This window comes from Protopterus annectens, chromosome 12.part0, assembly GCF_019279795.1.
Source record: "Protopterus annectens isolate FY-2018-M chromosome 12.part0, PAN1.0, whole genome shotgun sequence".
Lineage (NCBI taxonomy): Eukaryota > Metazoa > Chordata > Ceratodontiformes > Protopteridae > Protopterus > Protopterus annectens.
Window position 1 is genome coordinate 1,166,687,801 of NC_056746.1, and position 25,778 is coordinate 1,166,713,578.

The 25,778-nt window shown below is 37.3% G+C and overlaps 1 protein-coding gene across 1 annotated transcript in view; it reads right to left on the reverse strand.

Annotated features, from left to right (window-relative positions):
- The window catches only part of LOC122817052 (bactericidal permeability-increasing protein-like), a 442,831-nt gene that overhangs the window by 374,336 nt on the left and 42,717 nt on the right, over positions 1–25,778 (reverse strand). Inside the window, exons 3-4 of the mRNA XM_044090194.1 lie at positions 9,876–10,004; positions 1,369–1,524 (exon numbers count right to left, since the gene is read on the reverse strand). Of these exons, the coding sequence (XP_043946129.1) occupies positions 1,369–1,524; positions 9,876–10,004 (285 nt within the window). The remainder of the gene's footprint in view (positions 1–1,368; positions 1,525–9,875; positions 10,005–25,778) is intronic.

Sequence of the window (25,778 nt, forward strand, 5' to 3'; positions counted from 1 at the left end):
TTTTTAACCATACCTGTCACCTGCCCAGACTTTTTTCCTGATTTTCCTCATATTTTTGCTCTGCCCTCATAAAGTTTTTCATTTCCTCTTTAATCACACAGGCTTACAGTTTGTCAGTAAACATCTCATGCTTCCTATTGTTCAAAAAAATGCACGTTGATGCAAAAACATGTTGTTCTATCAACTTTTTAAGTAAATTAGAACAATATATAGAAACTTTCCTTGATTCTGACCCTTTGTCCCCCATTATTTTTTACACTGTACAGAATTCTTGACAAAGAAGATAAGAGGGCCACTGCTACGGAGAAGCTACTTCATCTACTCCCTTTAACGTCACTGATGTACTATGGAAGCATATGTTTGTAGGTGCCATTCACAATATATCAGTATCGAGCGGAAGAGACAGAAGATTGAAGTGTTGTCATATAATGAAATTATTTAAGACAGCTAAGCAAGTAATTTCTTAAACAATGTCATTGTATAATATCAGTAATCCATACCTGCATGTGGATGTCACAGGATTTACCCAGGGATAGCTTTGTTTAATCACTCAAACAAACTGTCATGATCAAACCATGCGAACCATGGGTATATATCCTGTGATATCCATAACCAGTCATGGATTGTTCCTAAGACAGCAAATGTGTAAGGAAAATAATCTTCCTGAAATGCATGAGCAAATATGCCTAGTAGACCCTCACTTAATAATTTCTGCTGCTGAAATTCTTTAGAAAATGATATAAGAAGTTAAAAATATAATACAGGTAGACCACCTCAATGGAATAGTACACATTACAGGAAATATACTTTTTCATTATACTACATATCTAAACATGAATAAACTGAGATGTGAGTGTATAAAATAGAGACAAGTAACAGAATAAAAAGGTGGTCCTTTTTAACCTTAAGATCACGGCAAACTCATCATGGCTGCAGAGACAGCAATCGGTTTAATCTGTTTTAAACATCAGCTTCCAAGTAGAGATAAGCTGTCATTCTCTTTGGAATACAATTTTCCTGGGGTTGAGATATGAGACTCAACAAAAGGCACCTCTTTCTCTGTTTGGGAGTGGATAGTGATGTTGCATAGATATGGCCAGAGTGGTACACTCTTTGGCCAGACACAGAAGGGTCTGAAGGAACAAAGTATGTGCATAATATTCATAGACTAATACATCTGTTAGTCTGCATAACAGAACTTATAAAATTACACTTATCTGACATGCCAGTTATGATTACATTTTCTGAGTACAAGAGAACAGAATGGGATTCCCTTAGTTTCTTTAGATATGCAAAAAAGTTCTTGGTGAGGAACATACTTCTTGATACTGGCATGAGGAAATGTTCTGCAGTTTAAACAAAACTTACCGGAACCTTCCTCTAATTTTCAAGTTGACATTGGAAATGCTACTTCTACAGTCAGAAGGTGAAACTGTTGGTCTCTCCGTTCTATCACTACCCAGCTTCAGCACCAAAGAGATGGAGACACCTTGAATCTTCACATCAAAAGAGCCACGATCTCTTCTGTGGAACAGGAATAAACCATATATTTTTAATAGTTATGTTATTATTAATTAAACAATTAATTTAACTCTGTCTGAAAATGTATATAGAGGTTATCAGCAATGAGAACAAACCACCCAGTTGTTAGCAAATACTAGAAATTATATATGCATTTAATTATAAATCCTGTCTCTGCAACATCAGAAATATTGGGTTATTCCAAATAATAGTATGAGGACAAGAACTTGTTTCTCTTAATACATGTAATAGTACTTTAAGAGTATAATAACATGTTTCTCCTTATTTGTAGCACTTCTTGATCAACACTATGGTTGTTAAGTTTTGCTGTTCTTTTTTCACATTAAAGATTAATCTAAAAACATGCTGAGTTCATGTATAAAAACAAATGAACTTCTAAATAGAAACGATACTTCTTTCTACTTTGTCTTTAGTTGTTGATGCTAGTAGGGAATGTGAGGTTTATATATAAATATGTTGCTGTTTTCTTTACCTCCACTGCCCACTGATAATTATCTCATCTTGTCCAAACTGGTGCATTCAGTCTTTCATTACCAGGGACAAGGGTCAGTATTATGTAGGTAGCCATCAAGAGGGGTTTGATTTTTTTTTCTGTTTTTGCCCTATCCCCTTGTGTATGCTCATTGACAACCTAACTAAAATATCTAAAGTAACTTACAATATGTGTGTCTATAGTGACATGAAAATGTGTAAACTTGGGACCTTTTTCAGTGAAAGAAAAAAAAAAAAGAAGAAGAAATAAAAGAAAATGTATGGAATTAGTAATTTGAGTTGGAAAAGTGTAAATTCCTACCTTTGACTGAAAACATTTTTATTATACCTACAATGTCAAATTGTATTTTATTTGCCCTTTGTTTACAAGCTCTCTGACTGCTCCGAGGCAGGAAGCCAAGGGCCATAGCATGCAATTAGAAGATTCATTAAAGGGATAGTTGAACCAAGAGCAAGTCAAAAGTCATACTAGTATGTAAATGTAAGAAAACATGTTTGACTACATCTTTTGTGCGGAAAAAAGATATAAATATAGACAGCTGATAAAGACAGCTGATGAGAGAAACACACAACTGAGAGAAGGACATTATGTACTCCGTGGAGCTACACAGACTTGCAAATTTTGTTTCTGCATTTGTCTCTGTCTGTTTTTAGGAAATCCTGCAGTTACAGCTTTTTGCTCAGTAATTCCTTTAGATAGCAATAGGCAGTTCAATTAGATTATTTTCTATTTATATGTGTAATTTTTATTTCTCTCTGTATATTTAACTGTTAAATGTATTGCTTTGATTGTTGTTTTCTAAACAAAGTAATTATTCACTTTTAGAAAGGCTGTGGCTGGTTATTGTTTAGTTATTTATTAATCACTAATATGATATTTTTAATAAAAGCTGAACATTTGCTGGTACCAGCCTCTAATTAGCCAGATCACCCCAGTAGACACAACAGTAGGAAACAGTAGACATCCCAGTCAGGAACTTAAACAGAGAAGGAGTAACAGGTAAGTGAAAGGTAGATTAAAAGCGAAAGTATAGGAAGTGTGTGGAGATAGTAATGAAGGAAGGTTATTGCTCTTCCCAGTATCTTAAAGCAGAAAGAAACATGTCATGTTATCCTATGAGAGAATACAATAAAATAATTATAGCAGTATCAGAAGTAAGTATATGGGGTCTATATTAATTCTGCGATAGACATATTAATCGAATATATCTTCCGGGAACAACAACTGACGAAAATCACTTCAGCAAACTGGGGAAGTTTTCCCATGGCTTGCAAACACTTGCCCACCAGCCTAAACTTGCCCTTTGTCCCACTGTAGTGCGAACTCGGAGTTGGTATATATTGCTGGGGTGTGTGGGAGGCTTCACTCCCTACTGGGATGGATTTGAGTTAGTCCATTATGTGTTCTGGACTGTTGGTGGGCAAGTGTTGGCAAACCATGGGAAAACTTCTGCGGTTCACTGAAGTGAATTTCATTAATTGTTTGTGGAAGACGTATAATGAATACGTCTTTAGCGGAATTAATATAGACCTAAGTATATGTAGTGTGTGAGGAGAATAAAAAGGACAGTTCTTATTTATACCAGTAACTAAAATTAGATGCAGAAAAGATAACTGGTTGGGGAATGAGATGCTACATGAGCAATTACAATTTGATAAAGTGATGTTAATTTTTGGGTAACCATTTGAAATATCAATACCCACTACAGCGAGTCCCGAAATGTGGAGACTGAATGGCTAAAAGTACAGACTTGCATATACTAAGTTTGAGATCACACTTTTCAGAATATTCCCTTTTCTCTGAAGTATGGTGATCTTGGAGTTGTTATACATAAGTTCAGGGAGTATGGTGGCATGCCATGGAGTGTGTGCAGGAGGGTGCTGACACCTGCAAAAAGAAGCTTTAAGAAGAAGAGCAATTTTTGAGATTTGTTTTTCTCGTGTGCTTTTGGTCTTTTTTTCGGCTTTTCAGCACTTGGCATTTCAAGTGCAGACATTTCAGCAGGGATCCAATTTTTGGAAGCATGACAGAACTAAAGTTACAGCTCTTACCATTGCTCTAAACCTCATCACAAAAAATCTGGACAAAGGCTAAAATAGTGCGTGTGTATGTGTGGGGGTGGGGGGTGGGAGACAAAGCCCCAAAAATAGAGACACATTTTAAACAGTGTTCGTATAAACTTAGAACATTGCTAGAACAAAAGGTCTTGTGTTATCATGTGTTTTCTGAAGGATATGAAGTCTGAAACTCAAATGCCTGTCATTATTTTGTGACTTCAGTCCTCACTAATTTGCCACAAAAATCCAAAATAAATCACACATTTTATGAGGAACAGACCCAATACATGAGGTAAAAATCTGGGCATTCTGAGAAAATCTGTAGAATTGAGAGGTATGGCTCTCACCTATTGATGTTTAAGATTAAATGGTATAAAAAGAGAGAAAATAAGTACAGAGTTAAAAGGAAAGTAGTGAGAAGAGACAACGAGAATGTGAGTTTACTGTGGGGGAGTTAATGCATCTGACAAAAACCAGACAGAGGAAGGGGAGACGGGTTATGGGTAGAAGATCTGTGGCAAAAGCTAGGTAAAATATCATGAAATGGAGTTTGAAAAAGTGGAAGGATTAGAGAATGGCCAAAGAAGTGGCAGAGCACCGTCTGATTACGACTAGTAAACGAGACTAGTGAATATATGTGAGTAAACAGGAACCGTATTATAGCTGTTCACACTCAAATTATTTTAGAGAGAATAGAACAAAGGTGTTTATTTTTTGTTTGTGTATTTATTTATTTATTTTGATAACTGAGTATGTGACCTGGTACAGGATCCTCTTCTTCCACAACCCACACCATGAGCAAAGATAATCTTAACAGTAATAAGAAAAATCATGACTTAACATACAGTGGATATAAAAAGTGTACACACCCCTGTTATAATGCCAGGTTTTTGTGATATAAAAAAATGAGACCACAATAAATAATTTCCAAACTTTTCCCACCTTTAATGTGACCTATAACCTGTACAATTCGATTGTAAAGCAAACAGATGTGTTAGGGGAAAATATAAAAAATAAAAAATGTACAATAAGCTGGTTGCATAAGTGTGCACACCCTTAAACTAATACTTTGTCTCATTTTTTTATATCACAAAAACCTGGCATTTTAGCAGGGATATGTACACTTTTTATACCCACTGTATATGTAGTAGTTAAAGGTAACACGTAACACATTACACATGACTTAACACGTTTAGTAGATAAAGGTTCACGTAACACATTACACATGCCTTAGCACATATGTAGTAGTTAAAGGTAACAAGTAACACATTCACATGCCTTAACACATACGTAGTAGTTAAAGGCAACATGTAACACATTACACATGCCTTAACACATATGTAGTAGTTAAAGGCAACATGTAACACATTACAAATGCCTTAACACATATGTAGTAGTTAAAGGTAACATGTAACACATTACACATACCTTAACACATGTGTAGTAAATAAAGTTTCACCTAACACATTACACATGCCTTAACACATATGTAGTAGTTAAAGGTAACAAGTAACACATTCACATGCCTTAACACATATGTAGTAGTTCAATAGGTTCAATAGTTAGTACTAAGCTAACTGCCTTTGTGAGCCATTTTAAGCCTAGCTAATTATCCCTTGTGAGACTTGAACCCTGCACCTTGTGTTTGTAAGGCAAACACCTTAACCATTAGGCCACCCTCCCAACCACATGTAACACATTACACATGCTTTAACACATATGTAGTAGTTACACATATGTAGTAGTTAAAGGTAACAAGTAACACATTACACATGCCTTATCACATATGTAGTAGTTAAAGGTAACATGTAACACATTACACATACCTTACCACATGTGTAGTAGTTAAAGGTAACATGTAACACATTACACATGCCTTAACACATATGTAGTAGTTAAAGGTAACACATAATGCATTACACATGGTTAACACATATGTAGTAGTTAAAGGTAACACATAACCAGTTACAGTATCAAATAGTTTGGCACACAGAAATAGAATGATTTGGCATAAACATTTTTATAGTTCACATCAGACAAATGATTTACCAGACAGTATTTACAAATCAAAACATTCAGGTAATTACACATTCATCTCATATGGAGGCAACTGGGTAACAGGGCAGACTAACTAAAAGCAAGGAAGTAACTCTGAACATGTGCATTTGTATTCCTTTGAAAGGAATGCTTTTGGCCTTGTTTATAAGTGGGACAGATCATGAAGAAAAGGAGAGTTTATTGGAAAACCTGTGCCCTGAAGCAGGAGCAGTCTTGTTGAAAGCAGGTGGAAAGAAGGAATCTCAGATTAGACTGATGGTGTAATTGTTTCTAATGGTGTAACAGGAGGAGGAATGATGCATCTGCAAGTTATTAGCCACTAGATGGCAAAATTTATCCTGAAGTAACTCAAACGTTAAAGCATTTAAAAGAAAACGTATTGCTACAGAGATTAGTATCTATCTATCCCTTTGGGTACAGATTTAGTGGTGCTTAGTTGTAGGTGACAGGCTTATAAATTGCAAGATTTTTGTTTTCTGTGGTCTGTAAGATTGCTATGCTGTGTACAGATATAGGAGTAATAATAACAAAGAATATTCAATTATTGGGATTTAAACACAAATAGTTATGGCTTTAAGTAGAGGGAGAAAGCAAATGGTGTTTGAAGACGTCTTAATCAGAGAAAAATTACAAGATAACAAAAGACAGAGTTACAACATAGACTGAGATATTTCAGGAAGAGTTCTGAAAATATCTTTGTTAATGACTTTTAAAATTAAATTGTAAATGCATTTAAGTTATAAAAGTAAGAACACATGGGTGGGTTACAGAGTGAATAGGGGTAGGCTGAGATGGGCCCAAACCAAACGATTCAGTCCATACCCATACAAGTATCAAGACCGTACTGACAGTAAGAGAGTTGCAAAGTCACATAGATCCTTGCTAGGTCATGCTTATGTGAAAATATTTGTAGGGGACTGCAGATATACTGTTATAGAAGACAAGTTCAGTCTAGAGTCCTGTAATGTAGAGACCAGCAATGAAGCAGGTATTAGATTTTAAATTAAAGGAACAAAGTAATGTAGAATGTTAAATACAAAACTTCCAAAGCAGCAACGAAAATGTGATGGGCAACAGCAGTGTGCAAACTGACTATAGATAAGAACAACATTTAGTAAAACTGTTAATAATACATGCAGCTTCCAATATACCAGAGGGCATGAATATTCAGTACTATGAAAAAACATCATTTTGACAGAGGCTTATTAAATTGAAATATAATAAAACAGCTAAAACTAAAGTAGCAGAAAGGCAATACTAGCCATCATAATAAGGGCACACCTTTCACTTTATAGACCAGAACCTCATAATTTGGAAAATTGTGGTTGTAAATATAGGATAAAACAAATGATGACTCTGGATTGTGAGTCCCAAATGACACCTGATCTGAAAGGCAGTAACAGCAGAGATTCTTTTTCCCAGATTTTGAACTGTTTCTTCTTCCTGCTTTTTAGCTCTTGCCATAGACCCTTTGTACTCAAGCTAAAATCTTTCCTTGCAGTCTGGTCCAGGAGTAGTTATCTCTAATGCAACACTCCTCAAAGGTAGGAGTTAGTCTGTTTCAAAAACTGGATCATAGTAAGCCATCTGCCCACTGTAACCATCAGTTCTTCTAGTGAAATTATTTTTCAGCTTGTAGTAGGGTTATGTATGTCTTTATGTAACAGCTTTATGGTTTTGTCCTTTTTGTCATTTTTATTTCACTGTCTAGATGGCCTATATATATTTATCCTTTGCTTCAGTTCTAGTCCACAATCTGAAAATCTTGGACACATTACCACTATATAGAGAGGCAGAAGGGCCTTTTTTTCTCTATATGCTTATTTTCATCCTAGAAACACTTCAGTGTTGTATAATGTGGTACACGTTTCTACATACATTCATTACTGTTGTACTGTTTGTTCTATACAGTTTACTATCACATACTCAAATCTACTCCATTCGAGTGTTAAGATGTTCAAATTACATACTCAGAAATCTCAACACTGAACACAAAAAATGTCGAAGGCAGCATTTTAGTAAAGTCGAAATTTCGAAAATGTCAAGTTTACTGAAATGCTGCACTTCCGGTCAACATTAACATACATTTTTGCAGGGGGGCAAGCCCTCTGCACCTCCCACATCCCCTTACTTATATATACAAACCCTGAGATGGCACTACAGTGAGGGAAAGGTTGCATTTCACAGTCCCCACTATAGTGCGATCTGCACCACAATGTCGAACCTTACAACAGCGAATGCTCGCTATTGTAACGTTCGACATTGTGGCATTCGTAATTTCAGTTCGGCCAAAGGCAGTTTTGCATAAATATCAGTGTGATCGACAAAGTGATTGTAGGCCATTCTACACATATATTATGTTACCTACTTTCTGGTAGGGTCATGTATACACAGTACAGACCCTCCATCCTGCAGGTAAGGATAGAAATCCTGAATTCTCTAAGTCTTCTGTTCCAGTGCACCCGCTAACTTCACTTCATGCCCCCAGGAACCTGGACTTTTTCTCAGACATAGATTTGTCCTCACTACATATTAATGTATGGTGTGCCTGGGTATCAGCAAGCTGGTTGGTTTGTAGTTGAGGCAGGACAGGGAGGGTGCTGTCTTTGTATTGTATATTTTTATTTATCTCTCAAATGTGAAAACATGTTTCTTTGGCCATCACTGATACTAGTGCCTTCCACCTGCATCATTTCCAGACTAAAGAGTCCTACTACCAAGGAGCAGGAGTAAAGGATTGCATATAGAACACCTTAGCCCGGCAGTGCAGCAGAGTTATCTAGATCCACTTGTTTGTTCCATCAATGACTGTCTCAGTTTGTACAAGTTTAAAGAGAGATAGTAAGCCTAGAACCAGCAGCCTGGGTGTGAGTATATATCTTCATCACCCAAACAGTCAAGGTTTGTGCATCTAGTCAACAAAAATATCTGAGCTGAAAGAGATCATGGTTAAAAATATGCAAAGTCAAATTATATCTTTACAGAAAAGTGTGATGAAACCTGTTGTACAGATCAGCCTTAATGACAAAGGTGGCATATGTATGACAGGGGTATTAAAATAAATAATCATTACATGTAATTGTATTTTATGTTATACCTGGATATTAGTAGTAGTTCTGAGATATTTTTCTATCTTGTTATTAGATGTTTTAATTATTTTGTGTGTGGGATTTTAGACTGCACCATTAAATAAAGGTATTTGCATTAAACAGTTTGCTGTACTAGGCTAATGTGGGTATAGAAAACAGCAAAGAAGAAAAAGGTAGCTTGCTTTACCTTTTTATACTTAATGTAAATACTTACAGGCACCTTTAGAAGATTCTACAAAATATGTAATAATGAAATTCAGTTTAGCTTGCTATTTGCATAAATTTCTATAATTCACATCAACATTTCCACTTCAGTTCCACCTGGGTTCTCCCAGTTTCTGTAGGTTATATCCTATCCGAGGCTGTAATCCTTTATTGTGATACTATATTTTATAACCATTTACTAACTACCTCCATTGTTGTCTCTTGCCTGGAGAAGAAAACAGAGTCAGGTGACAACACAAGGCACATCAATTTAATTTAGTATGCCTGAGCTTGGTAATTAACAGTGGAGCTGGAAATATAATTCCTAACATGACAAAAAGCAACAATTTTCCATAATTCGTGATCTGCATAGCAATATACTAAATTAAATTGTGACCCTTCAAGAGTTCTATTCAGGATCATTTTACTTACACAAATCTGGCCCGGACTCTCCACCTTCCATTTAGATGAATATAAGCATTTGATATAGAGATTCTGAGACCCACACCAGGGACTAAGGTGATAGCAGATGTGGGCAGATGAAAACTGCGAACATTAATTCTAGGAGGAAAAAAACACATTAACATTAAAAGTGTATCCAACATTATGTCTGCAGTGTCTTTGTCAGAATTAAGTTTTATTCCATCTCATTCAGAAGGTTCTAATAAACCATGAACGCCATATAAAAGACTGGATATCCTAGGCAGATTTACATGGGTATTTTTAGCGTTCAGTCAACATGCAGTATTTCTACTGGAGAGATACTGGTATAAGTAATGGTGCTGAGCATAAGCTAGTGACAAGCTAAGGATGGAGGGTTAAGCATTAGTTCTCACAAAGGCATTCTTTATTGTATAGTAGGGCTGATGAGTTTGTAACATGCTGGTGCCAAACTGCTAACCTTATGTTAGGAACAGACTCAAGTAATGGTGGAGGGAGAAAAAAGGAATGAAGTACCAGTGAGATTTCTGTTTCCTCCACAGGAAGATTGGAATGCCTTTGTAGTTTTTACCTGTTACCACCATTGTATCTTCTAACTGTTGATTGGTGATAGACTGACAGAACTGCAGTCTGGTAGTCCATAGTCTGCGTATATCCCCACGTTCATATGTCTTCATTGCGCTCTGACCAGGGAATTACAAGTGAGGAAAAAAAAAAGAAAACTGCCCACAACAGACTTAATGGCACAGCATGGAATCTCCTGTGCTTTGTACAAACTGCAGATGTTAACTTTCTGGGATGTGAATATTGACAAAGGCTTGCTCTTTCCTGGCCCACCATGGGAATACAATCTGTGGAGACATTTTAGGAACTATGGATACTGAGTGATGGTTAGATGGCTTGAAAATGCAGAAAGCAATATGTTGATTTCTATATCATATACTCAAAATTCCAAAATGTCAAACACCATATGTTCGAACTTGGAATTTCGAATATTGAAAACATTGAACGCTCAGAATAGCAATTTTTTTCCCAGGGAAAAAAATTGCTGTTCCAAGAAACATACACACAACACAAGCACACCAAAATAAATAAACCACACACATACAGTTAACAAAACCCAACCCCACACTAAACCCCACATACATTACTAACTATCCACTTACCTTAACCCGCACCCTAACCCTAAGGTCCGTAACTATTGCACACATACTCTACGAATCTATACACAAACAAACTAATTAATACACACACATACAGTTAACAAAACACAACCCTACACTACACCATACATACATTACTAACTATCCACTTACCTTAATCCGCACCCTAACCCTAAGGTACGTAACTCTTGCACCACAGTGGAGGAAATAGTGAAGCCACAAAACAGCCCACCGAAATCTTGCCCTAGGTAAAATTTTGATGTTCTGGGGCTTCGCTATTTTCACCATTCAATATTTTGGGTTCGATGTTTTCACGTTTGGCGTTTCACCTCTTTGGAATTTTGATATAGACCCGTTGAGTTCAGTTCAAGGGGGTTATATTATATTATATTGTACAATGACTCCCTATTACTATTCAAAAACATGCACGCTGATTGGACCAGCCCAACCAGCGTGCCCATTGTAAATCCCACAATATACCAACGGAAAAAGGTTCGGTCGCCTGGACTTTTTTTCCATTGGTATAAAGTGCCCCAAAACCTTTTTTTTTTTTACAATAAAAAAAGAGAGACAAAACGGAGCAATGGAAACTTTCTTTTCTCTGTTGCTTTCATTTCAAAGAATTGATGTACTGGGTATGCATGGGAACGCAAGTCCCATATGCATGCGCAGTACATCAAAAGGAAGAAGCAGTATACCACAACCGGCAGAAGAACAGTAATTCACCATTATACAAAGACATTATTTAAGAAAAGTAAGTATTTTTTTCTTAAATAATGTCATCGTATAATAGCAATAACTGACTCCTTGGTTGTGGTATAGTGAAGATTTACCCACGGTTGCCTTTGTTTAATCACTCGGGCTTCGCCCTCGTGATTAAACCTCACCAACCATGGGTAAATTTTCAATATACCACACCACATCATCGGTTATTGCTTTATTATATCATATTATATTATATTATATTATATTGTATTATATCATATTGTATTATTATATTATATTGTATTATATCATATTATATCATATTGTATTATTATATTATATTGTATTATATATTGTATTAATAAACTTGCACACTGTAAAAACAGTTCTGTCTGATCCAATTCTTCATAAGATTAAAAGTCACATTTTTACACCTGCATAGCTAGTGAAAAATGTCACAAAGCTTCAGCTAGGAGGTGGGGTGAATGCCATGCTACATTAGTTAATGAGTTCCACCCCAAAGAAAATACTGGCTTTAGCCATTTTGCTATGCTTACTGCCTGTGCAGCTGAATGATGCAGTGAAATTAATTTAGTAGTAGAGATGACACAAATTAGAGTCTTAATAATTACCTTTAATAAGTGATCTGTAAAATATAATGAGATGGTTATTTTATTATAATTTTTTTCCTATTCAAAACTGAAAAATCTCTTTCTGGTAAAAAAAAAGCTTAGGTTTGACAACAAAATGGGGCATTTATTAAACCACATATTTAGTGCTTCTGTTACACTAATAATCAGGAAAGTCTTTGCAACTATATCCATTGTAAAACTGCACCCATTTAACTCAAAAACACATACATGATATGGAATGTCACATCTCAAGCAGACTACACACATCTCGCATTCCCAAGCATTTTATGAAATATAAACTTAAAAAGCGCAAGATAAACAAATATAAGAATTTTGCAAACAATTAAATGTATTAAAGCTGCATGAATAGCAATGTTATCAGCAAGAAGTAATCAGTGCACTCATAGTTTTTCCATAAATACTGTCATATATTATAATGTACATAAACACCAAATTATATTTTTGTTAAACTTTTGCAAACAATTTGTCATATCTTGGAAGCTGTACTACTTAGAAATATATTGTTAGAACATTTTTGTTAACCAGACATGAGGTTTCACATGACAACACAAAATCCCTCTGTGAATGGATGTTTATTGTGATATTTACAGAAATATGAAAACATATGCTTAATTGAATAATTAGCAATATAACTAGCACTGAATATCTCTAAAGACGGGCACTTACAGTGCAAATAACAAAGGCAGTTTTCTTCAAGAACATCTAAGATTTCTCTTGATGTGTTGCAACAGTTTGTAAATCACTTGGTTTTTGAAGTATTTAGTACAAATGGAAATGTTTATTTTCACAATTACTAACAAAGAGCTAACAATATCTCAGGTATAATGCGGCATAAATGGGCATTGCAATGAATTTACCTGTCTCCCACCATGGCATTTCACATCATACCACTCGCTAACATGTAGGGCTCTCATTTATGAAAATATGAATATAAATATGAAAGTATAAATAAGTGACAAATTAATTGATTATGTTCTCTACTACAGGACATTCTAGATTAACAATCTTAGTGTCATTTTGTTAGTAACACTTTGCACATTATAATACTCTTATTAGCTGATGAGTCACTTAGTTAAAGCCAGGCCCCAAAAAAGGCCTGGATACCATAAAGAGCTATGGGTGTGAACTGCAAGTACGCAAAATGGAATTTCAGACTTGAATGAAATAATGATATTACATGACATGATCACCTTACTCAGGTCACAATGTACATTAAACATATTTCTATTTAAAAGTATTTTACATCTAAAACACTTTCAGTGATAAGATGGCAATGATTTTAAATAACATTTCGTATTTATTTTTCATTAGTCCATGCATTTCATCATCTGCTAAATGTATTTTCCATTTCAGTTCAGCTACTTCTAAAACATTATTAAGGTCACCTCCCCTAACATTTTGTTGTACCTGCTTGACCACAAAGAACAACAAAGTTTTGAAATTAAGGCAATTGCCTGTGTGCTTATAGAAAGCAATAGTGTCAACTCCCCATTTATAGCTGTAAAAATGTATTTATTTATTTATTTGTTTATTCTTTTTGACTGGATTATTCCTATTGGACTAGTAGCCACTTTTCGGGGGGGAGACACGAGGTGGTATTTATATTACTAATGTTTCGTAGTACGATCACAAAGCATGCTCTTAACAACATAAAAATGTTTGCATGACATATGCTTAGCAACATATACCACAGCCATATAATTGCAATTGAATCTATGATTAACACAATGTATTAAATTCAGTACCAGACACTTGTTAAAAAACCTACAGGCCCTACACTTTCCACAAGCATACATACCCAGCTGACTGTTAGATATCTTCTCAAAAATGATGCTGTGATTTTTTTTCCAGTAACATCTTAAGACTGTAGTTCTTTTTATATAGAAATTTTGGTTCACATCCCTAACCCATTGCCATCTGTGTGTTTCCTTTTATAATTTCTGTAGAAAATTTAGTTTTAAATAGGTAAGCTCTATTCAAAAAAAAAAAAAAAAAAAAAAGCTTCGCAAACACATATACTTCTAAAAAATCTTCATTAATAAGAAGCAAGCCTGGAAGCTCTAGTAAGCTGACCAAAAGAAACTGATGGTTACTATCATACTGCAGACAATTATTGATACATATTGGCTTTCTATGACCTTACTTTCAAAGCAACTTTTTTCTTTATCCATTAAAATGTTAAAATCCCCAAAAATTCACCCGTCTACTAATACTACCAACTGTAAAATGTAAAAAAAAAGTAGTGCTGGTGTTTAACATCTCTATTAATTCTGTAAAAAATCCATTTCACCATTCTACATAAAAATATAACATCAGTATAAAGACACATATTCAAACAGGCAGTCTTTGTATATCCAGTCAATTTACCACCAAGTCAACACCAGGTTGATGAAAGCCATGGCAGCAATTGTCCCAAAAGCCCCAGCTTTAATTTAGTGGTAAAGCTTTTTGCAAACAAACAAAAAGTGTAGTAATAGATCCCATAATCTGCACATGGTATTAATGGTACTATTACTCATTCTGGAATATCTAGAGAGAAATAGTTTTACATAATCGACACCTATTTCCCCGATTAATTAAAATTTAAAGAGGATCAATGTCCATTGTGCATAAAACTTCTGTATCTTTAAAAGTGTACTTACTAAGAGTATTTAGAATTGTTCAGGAATCTTTTATAAATGGCTGAGTGTTTTATATTAAAGAATTCAAAACAGTGTCTGAATAAATAGAAATCAACTCTGTTTTATTAGCTGTATCACCCACTATAAGGCAAAATGGGGGATTGGAAATACTTTTATGCACGTTAAGAAAGTCAAACAAACATCCTTATTCTAGGGCTTCTACCTTAAAAATGTACAACTCAGTTGGAATATATCTTTGATATAATAATACTAACAATTGTCTAAATCTGTACATTTCCTATAAATGAAAAAAGTAGCACCTGAATGTAAACAGCATGACATTCTGATATATGTTTAATTTTAGCATTGTAAACATCTGTGTTCATTAAAACTAGTTTGTGACCGCTATCTGCTGTTTTATACCTTGAATTGTCAGTGTTTGAAAGCTCCTTTAAGGCAATTCTCTCCTCCATGATTGAATTAAACAAAAGCACTTAGTTTTATTCTGCAACAATTTTCTGAGATGTAAGTTGCAAATGTTAGCAAAAGTGTTAAGCATAGAAGGAAGAATTGGATGAAAAGCATTACATTTTAACCTGATATCTGTGTAAAAATTAAGCTTCCTTGATACCAGACTATAATTCATATTTAATGTCCTTGGAAAAACTCTTAATTCAATACGCATGTCAACTGCATTCACTCTTCCACATAATATGAAGCCAAAACCTTTTGAAAGAAGAATTCCTTGTGCCAATTCCAAACTCAGAATGGATCATAAGATCATAGGAAGTTGCCAGGCTATTTACCCTGAGGCCCTTATACGTCTAGCCAACAGTTTAGCCCATGTTTAGACAAATCAGCACCTAATGCCCCTGTCCAGCAGAGACACGAGTGGAATCCCAGGGGTGTATTTTCTTTTTCCCATCCAGTTATCCAGATTGTGCTTAAAAAAGTTACTTTTCTTGACGTGGAGAGGGAGTCTATTCCACAGATGGGGGATTCTGTGTGACACAAATGTTTCCCACCAACAAGTCCTATCGATGTCACAGACCAGGTTGACATTGCATGTGCAGGTTACTCAAGTGGAGCTTTACTTGCGGATATGCAGCAGTCCCAGCAAGGCTGAGATCACCTTGTATGCTAGACAGAGGTCACCTCTGAGGAGTCTGTATGAAACTGAGTAGAGGGATAGGGCTTTTAGCCTATCTGTGTATGGTAGATTTTTAAGGCTCTGGATTCTCCTGGTGAGGAGCCTCTGTGGTCTCTCCAGCTGCTGCATGTGCTTTGTGAGGTACATGCCAAATGGGGCATTGTACTCAATAATGGGCCTTATAAGGGAAGAATACAGGGATGTTATGACATCCCCATCCCTGTCCCTGGATGAGATACTCTTACTTATGAGGTGGGCCATGAAGAAAGCTTTCATACAATGGAAGCAACATGGTGGTCAAAAGTCAGGTTGCTATCAATCTGGGTGCCCAAATCCCTCACAACTGATTGTGTGCTTAAGATGTTGTTATTAATGTGATAATTTGTAGGGATGTCACTCTCTCCAAAGGGGATGATGATGATGCATTTTTTTGTATTCCGCTTGAGGTCATGTTTCTGGCACCAGTCATTTCTTTGGGTGATTCCCTCTTGAAGGATGTCCAGGTCACTACTGGAATTGATGACAGTGCCCAGCTTGCAGTCATCTGCAAACCTGGACAGCCATAACCCACTGGTTTTGGCCTGCATCTCGGAAAAGTATATCCCAAATAACAGAGGCCCCGAGACCGAACCCTGGGGTATGCTGCTCAATACGGGCCACTGCTTGAGGTGACTTCTCCTATTTTGACTAGGTGGGTTCTGTCAGTGAGCCAGTTAGCTACCCATCTGGTAACACATGGATTGATGCCGATTTGAGGGAGTTTATCTATTATGCCCAAGTGTGGAGTAGTGCGAAGGCTTTGGACAAGTCAAGGTAGATTGTGTGCACCATCTTCCCCTCATCCATGGCTTTGGTGACTGTCTCAAAAAAGTCAGCCAACTTTTACAGGCATGACCTCCCTGGGATGAAACCAAACTGTGTGGATCGAGTGCTTGGAGGTTGCCGATGTCCGTATTAATGATGTCCATGATAATCCATTCCATGGCCTTGCAGATCTGGCTAGTTAGGCTGAAGGGTCTATAATTTCCTGGATCAGTGGATGCTCCATCTTTGTGTAAGGGGATGACAGTGGCTGTTCTCCACTCATCCGGGACAAAGTTGATACTCAGGCTTTGGTTGAATAGGGTGCCTAATGGTGCTGCAAGTTCCTGCCTGAGTTCATGTAGGATGCAGCCTGGGCTGTCATCAGTTCTCACGGAGGCTGTATTTTTTGCCTTTGAGAGAGCAGTGATGACCCGATCCCTAGATATATGGAGAAGGGAGCAGGTACTGGGAATGTCCTGATTTACTGATGGGGGAGACAGAGGGCTGAAATTTCCACTGAATCTGTCAGCCAGCAAGTTTTCTATATCTACGGCATTTGTATATGTGGTGTCCTTGACCACCAGTTCTGAACAGATCTGGGTGCTTCTTTTGAGATTACGGACATATGTGAAGAAGACCTTCTGATTGTCTCTAGTAGATGTGGATAATTTGGACTCAAAGTTTGCTTTGAAGGATTTCATTAGTGTTCTTATTTGCTTGTTCAGGCTAAGGAGAGATTGCTTCCAATTGGGCACCTGCTCCTTCTTGGTCCTGGACAGCAATTTTTGTCTTTTTTTATAGAGTTTATTTATTGCAGATGTCCACCAGACAGGTTTACTCTTCCTTGCAGAGGATGATTTAGTCCTGTCAGGTATTCCTGATTCCATGCATCTTTATAAATATTGTATAGTAATTTGGTATAGTTTTGGATACTGGTGCCAGTTCCTAGAGCGGGGGAGAGGGCTGTGAAGCTGTTTATACCATCCCTCAGGAGGCTGTAATCAGCTTTGGAGAAGTTTTTTTGTTTGACCCTAGTTAGTGGGGGGTTAGGGGAGATGGTGACTTAGAACGTGATTGCTTTATGGTTGGATCCTACAAGGGAGGATGATAATGCATGGATGCTGCAGTGGTTACTCATGTTGGTTAAAAGCAAGTCCAAGATATTATCACCTCTTGTGGGGTTATTGACTAGTTGTTCCAAAGCATTTGCATTGACAAAATCGAGGAATGTCTGGGCAATTGTGTTCTGGCATGAGTAGTCCTTCCAGTCTATCCTTGGGTAGTTAAAGTCATCCAGGATCAGTGTAAAGGGCTGAATTTTGATAGATTTGAAGAGGTCCAGATTGGGCATCTTGAGTCAGACTTGGGGGCCGGTAGCTAGCTAAGCTATGATTTGTATAGGGGTCTTGTCAATGGATAACTGCACCTGGACTGTTTCCTGTCATGTCATACTGTTTGTCCAGCCTGGAGATGTGTATGTCTTTAATACATATTTAAACTCCACTTCCTTTGTCTTTACTACCCACAGTTTAGGGTCTAAATGTATGATAGGATGAGTAACCAGGTATAGCTGGTGTGCTCTCCGCAGCTTTGAACCAGGTTTCTGTGACTGCACAGATGTCAGCATTTTCCACAGTTAAGAATGCTTGCAATGAGTGCAGTTTCATGTTTAGACTCCTAGTGTTTAGCAGCATGACCTTTAATTTGCTTTTTGTTGAAATGTTAATGTTGGTAGTTTTAACCTCATCACTTTTTCTAAAAAAGGCACTATGGGGGATGCAAGTGGCTTTTCTGTTTGCATTCAGGCATCATTCTAGGTGATGGTAGAATGCTGCTTAAGGCTAGGGACATACCTGCCTGGGACACATATTCAGTGAGTTCAATCATGTCTCTCTTCATATAGTCCAGGGAAGTACGTCTCAAGTCATTCATACCAACATGGACTATGACAGAGTCATAACAGTACCTGTTGTTGAGAGACTTGAGTGCGTGTGTCATATGGCAGATTCTGGCCCTTGACAGACAACTAACCGTGACTTTCTCCTTATCCAGCCTGGTGAGAGGCACATCTGTGTCTCACAATGGAGTCTCCTATGACTAATATGTTGGGTTTATGGTTAAGCCTTAGTGGTTGTGAGATACAGGTGTGTGAACTATGTGTGGTATGTGATGTGGAGGGCTGTGGAGATCACTTGTATTTTTGCCTCGGAGGTCGCCTTTATTTGGATATGTTTTTGTTGAGGACCTCCACATATGTGGCTGAGCGTTGTGTAGGTGTGGGTGGTGTTTGAGGTGTAGCAATTGTGTTGACACCCTTTTCAGTGCCAGATATACTGGCTTGTGAGGGACAGAGCATAGACTCTAGATTCCTAATGTAATTGCATTTCTTGCAAATTGTGCTCCTAGGTGGTAGTAGTAGGTGTCTGTGTACATAAGGCAGTTGCTACACTGTCTCAGGATGCCCATATCAACCAGACTGGCAGGAGAAACTATAGGAAATTGTCCATCCATATTTGTCAGAATCTGAGAGAGAAAGGCTAGGGAGAGCTAAGGGGTAAGCCTAAAACCCAAGTGCTTAAACCAAAACTAAGAGGCTTAGAATAACATTTACAATTTAAACAGGCTATAAACAAGCAGTAACAAATGCAGCAGAAAAGATACAATTGAATACTTTAGAGAACAAGTCGCAGTAAGCAGTAGGAAAAAGCAAGATGAAGTAATAGATTAGGAGGAGAAACACAAATACAGTAAAAACAGCTGAATAAAGTGTTTTTTTTTTATTTTTTGTTATTAAAGTGGAAAGGAAGAGAAGAGGAACAGAAGAAAATTCAAGGTTAAGGAACTAAGAGGTTTGATGTTCCCAAATAATGTCTGTATTAGGTAGAATGAGCTAATGAGGTGGGACTGGGAGGAGTGTCTCTTATCAAATATACAGTAGGGGAGGGCAACAGAAAAAGCCACATAAAAACACAACAGCAGTTGGGTAGGAGAAAAACAAAAATCCAACCAGAGCTCAGCAAATATATAAATGGAGACACAGAAAAGTAAATAATTCAGTCAAACAAAGAAACAAAAAACAGTGCAGTACTGTTAAGCAAATAAATAAAAAACAGTGCAGTACTGATAAGTAAATAAATACAACCAGTGCAGTACTGATAAGAAACACTGAACAGCTGATAAAGTGCAAAAAGTATACTTATGAAGCTCTGTAATTCAGATTGTTTAAGAAACAACCTTACTGAATGTTTCTTCATCCTGTCCATCTTCCTCTCTAGGTCTGTCAAAAGGTGGAGTGATCCTTCTGCATTCTTTGCCCTGCTGTCAGTTTGTAAAAAGGATAGCCATCTCCTGATTCTTGATGTTCTTCTTCTCTGCTATAGCTTTTTATCTCTGCCTCTGCAGACTTTATGTCCATTGTATGTCTGGACCTAAAAAAGCTTCAGCTGAGTGATTAGTAAGAATGGCCACATGGTGGGATGCCTGTCTATTCTTTACAGGCTATATAATACCATTTTGTAAACCAGTTTATTTGTTTTCCTGCTGATTACAGATATCATGCGTTTGTCTATTTCTACAGGAATCATGATGGACTAGAGATCTCATCTACATTGTAAGACTGTTTGATTTCTTGATCTATTTTCTGCAGTACAACTTCTAATTGTTTGCAATTCTGTTTGTTATGGTTTCATAAAATCAAAATTAAACTAAATTCAATCTCATTAAACAGAAAGGTTCACTCTTTATATATGAAATCATTGACATTAATGTCACGGGGGAACTTGTATACTCTAAGACCCATTGGAATTTATTTTAACTTCAGGCATTGCTCAAAGTACAAGTTCTCGTATATTAACGACCTGTATTTAGTCGATTACTTTTCATATTCTGACAGCAGTATCTTGATATCACAGTTATCCATATTTACAGGAGAGGGACAACTGATATAAGCTGCTAATTCTCCAGTGATGGAAAACGGTCATAACCTTTTACTTAATACCTCACTTGGGCATTGAAGATAAACTTACAAATTTGGGCATAAACCCATATGTCAAGCAATGGATAGCCATCTGGTTTACTGATAGGATGCAAAAAATTAGACTAGGAGAATATGCGTCTACAGAGAGGACCGTAACTAGCAGAGTTTCTCAGGGATTGGTCACAAAGTGGACAGTGACTAGCAGAGTTCCTCAGGGACTGGTCACAAAGAGGACAGTGACTAGCAGAGTTCCTCAGGGATTGGTCACAAAGAGGACAGTGACTAGCAGAGTTCCTCAGGGATTGGTATTGCTGCCTCTCCTTTTTTGTCATCTACTTCTCTGAAGACAAGACAAACGTCAAGGGTCTGTGGATGACCAAGTTTGCAGATGACTGTAAACTAGGTGTGGTCACTGAATCCTCTAAAGACACATATTCTCTTCATGAGGTCCTAATGAAAACAAACAATTGGTGCCAGAGCCATGGACTAAAACTGAGTGCGAAAAAATGCATGATAGTACTCCTTGGAAAGATGGTCACACCTGGAAATGACCACATTGATAATACACCCAAAAAAGTAGACCCAGCGGTCAGGGATCTGGGAACACATATCGACAGTTACCTGACCTTTGACCACAATGTGTCTACTGTGGTGAGAAAATCATTCTACATTGCACAACTTATAAGTAAGGACATGGCATCCAGGACAAGGAGGTCATTGTTCCTTTGTACTCGGCTCTCACCAGACCAGTCATTGAGTGCAATACAAGCTTCAGCATGTACCTGACCTGCCACTTGAAACAGTTTGAGAGACTACCGAGTTTCCTCACAAAAAGAATGCACAAAGTAAACAAGTCATATGTGGATTGTCTCAAAGCCCATATATACTTGGTCTCCTACAGACTGCTGCACAATGATCTATGCCTGGCCTACAATACATCGTCTGATGTCACACTGATGGATTTGTTGCACATCTGCAAAACAAATAGCTCAGGAATACACATCCTAAGGATCTAAACCTTGTCTGAAAAATAAACAGGACATTTTGGATGGACAGGTATATGTCACAACGATTACCCCTTCTCTGCAGCAGGCTTCCATCCATGTGAAGCAAAGCTCATCCCTAACCCTATTCAAAGGTAAGTTGGACCAATGGATGGGGAATAACAGATTTACTTTGATTCGGCAACTATCTCTCTAATGGACAGGAACAGCTTGTAAACACTTGATATGTACAACAGTATACTGTAACCATAAAATTCCCTGGGGTATTGCCACATGTAAGCAATATATTGTTAAATTTGGGATAAGCTTGGCTAAGCTTAAAATAGTTCTTTGGTTGATAGCCTAGTAACCAGCTATGAACCTTTAATCCTACTAGGTCTGACAAAGCATTCATACAGTTTATCTAGTTCCATGACTACCATCATGCTGTCATCTCCATCAAAAGTGCTGTCAGTGTCACTAAAAAAAAAGCATTCCAGTGATGTGTTAACTTGTCTTTCCACAGCAAGTCCTGCAAAATGTTAGAAATTGTGCTAAAAATTGGCATCCCCTTCCATTGCTACTGGTTGCAAGAACAGCTTCATAAACAGAAAGTGGAAATCCTCTATCCGGTAATGGCATTATCATCAGCAATATTTCCCATTCCATAATGAAGAGTTTCTGCATGACACTGCTGGCTTACTATATATGTACACTGTTCCTAATGGAAACAGACATAAAGCAATAAGATGTGACATGGTTTACATTACTATATTGCAAAACATACCAATATTTTTATTCTTTATGATTGTCATTTTACTTTGTTTTGTATCAAGTTTTCAGACTCTTACAAGAGTACAGGAAAAGAAAATTAAAATAATTTCACTGCATTGTACATACTATAACATTAGAAGCTTGAATTACTAGTTAGTGTTTTCACTTTTAATTAGATGTTACCTCCAGGCAGATCTCTAGGGACTCACAAACTGAACTCATAGACCTACAGATCACTGTAGACAGGATTAATTACTTACTAATAACTAGTTACAGAACACCTTCTTTGTCCCCTGATGACCATGTACAATTCCTGGTATTCTAAGTTATCTCTCTATTAACAAAAACTCCCTTATTTCAGATGAATTTATCTACCCTTCAAGACACCTGCACCTCCAATGTAGGACATGCACAAACATTTTTAGACTTAGTAAACAAAAATTCAGTTGAGCAGTTGGTAAATAAACCTACTAGAGGATGTAGCATTATTGATCTGATTTTTACATTACTCTGGTATCATTTTCCCCAGTGAAGCCTAACCATAAACATGTGACCTTCACCTTTAAAACACCTAAAACTTTGTATAGCAAACCTCACTGAATTTAAGGGCTACATACATGCCATGTTTTAACCTACTGTGTGACAATATATCAAAATCCACTTATGTCTTTACATACCCTGACTTTAATACATTGGTAAGCTTCACCAAGAAATTCTATACCCATTTAGAAAACTGGAAAGAGCTATTAGTCCCTACCAGAATCAACTATAACGGAAAATTAAAAAGACAACCCAGCCTGGTGGTCCACCACCCTAGATTAACTACACAACAAAAGAAAGAAAGAAACTCTAAATTATTTAGTAGATCCCAAACCCCTCTTATCAAGTGTACATAAAAAAAAAAATATCAGGTCCCCTAAAGGAGCCCACAAATTTAAGCTGACCTCTGAAGTCAAATATAATTAACAATCGCTCTTTCGCTATGTTAAAAAATACCCTTCTTCACTATTAACTTATTCATAATGATGGTTCCTAGTCTGACCCAAAAGGTATTGCCAACATCCTGGTAAACAAGTTTATTGCCAGCTTCATCCTCGAGTCTGCTTTTCAAAGCCCTGATAAAACTGAATCTCTTACTCCCTCAAAACTCCTCAAAGTATTGCATCATAGCACCTAAGACAACATGTTGCTGTTTAGTGAATGTAAAGTTTAAATAAAAAGTGAAAAAAAAGAAAGAAAGAAAAGCACGTGTATGTGCACATGCGCGGGCACGTGCGTGTGTGTATATGAATGTTTCTGTCTGTGTGCGTGAATTTGTGCATGCATGAAAGCATGAGAGATAGTCTGAGAGAGTTTTAGGGAGAGGGAAGAGAGCTCTTACTTCAACAGCACAGAGATTCAACACTTTTCATTTCTGCATTATTTACTGATTTTAATTCTCAGCAGTTTTACTGAATTTATTCTCAGCAATATTGTCAAAATCATAGATAGTAAAGGGAATAGAAGAGGAACGGGGAAGTGGGTGATGGTAGAGAAACAGCTGCAATATGTATATATTTTTAATAATAGAAATTGGTAGATAAATGGATCTGAGGATTAAAGTGGTGGTGATTTATGTGCGCGCGCGCACGTGTGTGTGTGTGTGTGTGTGTGTGTGTGTGTGTGTGTGTGTGTGTGTGTGTGTGTGTGTGTGTGTGTGTGTGTGTGTGTGTGTGTGTGTGTGTGTGTGTGTGTGTGTGTGTGTGTATGTTTGCTTTTACATATATGCATGTGTGCATTTGTCTGCATATGTATTTCTGAATGTGTTTTTCTATGTATATTTGATTATGTCTGCGTATGGTTCTATGTGAGTATGTGTGTCATGTGTGTGTATGTAGACATTAAATAATTACATAACTTATATTTTGGATGTAAAATGCTTCCTGCAACAACAATTACATCCACATCCCACCCCCACCCCCCCAGTAAAGAAACCACCGTAAAAAACTTCTCCAAAGCCAACTTCATGCTACTCAAGTCAGAAGTGACAAACTTCATGACACCCATGCAGACGGGAACTGAAAGTTCAACTGCTGAATCCTTCACTAAGGCATTGTACGAGCACATCCACTCATGCATGAATTGTGCCATCCCAAATAGAACCAAAATGCTCTCATCCAAAAAAAGGAAGCCAATCTGGTGGTCCCCTGCCATAAACAAACTTTACAACAAAAGGAAGAAACTTTTGCAGAAAAGAGGAAAATCCCAGGATGCAAAAAACTCCCTTACTAGCCTCAGTAAGAAACTGAGATGCCTCATAAAATCCTCCAAAGCTAGTCATGAAAATAAAATTGCCAAAGATTCCAAAGACAGCCACAAAGCATTCTATAACTATGTCAAGAATCTAAATGGCAATGCTCAGATCTGCTCTGAGCTAAAACAGAATGGCATTAAATATACTGATCCGAAGGATATTACCAATATCCTGGCAGATAGATTCAGTGCCAACTTCACCCCCCTCTCACCCCCTAAATGGCCCATCTCAATACCGGAAGATTGCCAAATTCCAGTAATAACGGCCACACAGGTACAAAACGCACTCTCTAAAGCCAAGAATACAGCATCCATGGGACCAGATGACATCCCGGGCTGTGTACTACATGAACTACAATATGAACTGGCACCTCACCTAAGTGTCATGTTTAATCATAGCCTCACCTCAGGTTTCATGCCCACTGAGTGGCGCAGAGCTACAGTTATTCCACTCCACAAGGGGGGATCCACCTTGGATCCCAGAAACTACCGTCCCATCAGTCTGACAAGCCTTATCTGCAAGGCCATGGAGCGTATTATCATGGAACTTATAAACAAAGACATTGGCAACTTTCAAACACTGGACCCCACCCAGTTTGGGTTTGTGAAGGGCTGATCTTGTCTCCTGAACCTGACTGACTTCTTTGAATCAGTCTCCAGAGCCATGGACAAGGGTAAGGTGGTCCACACAGCCTATCTAGACCTTGCCAAGGCCTTTGACACCACCCCCCCACTCTGGAATCATAGATAAACTTGCTAAGTTGGGCATTAAT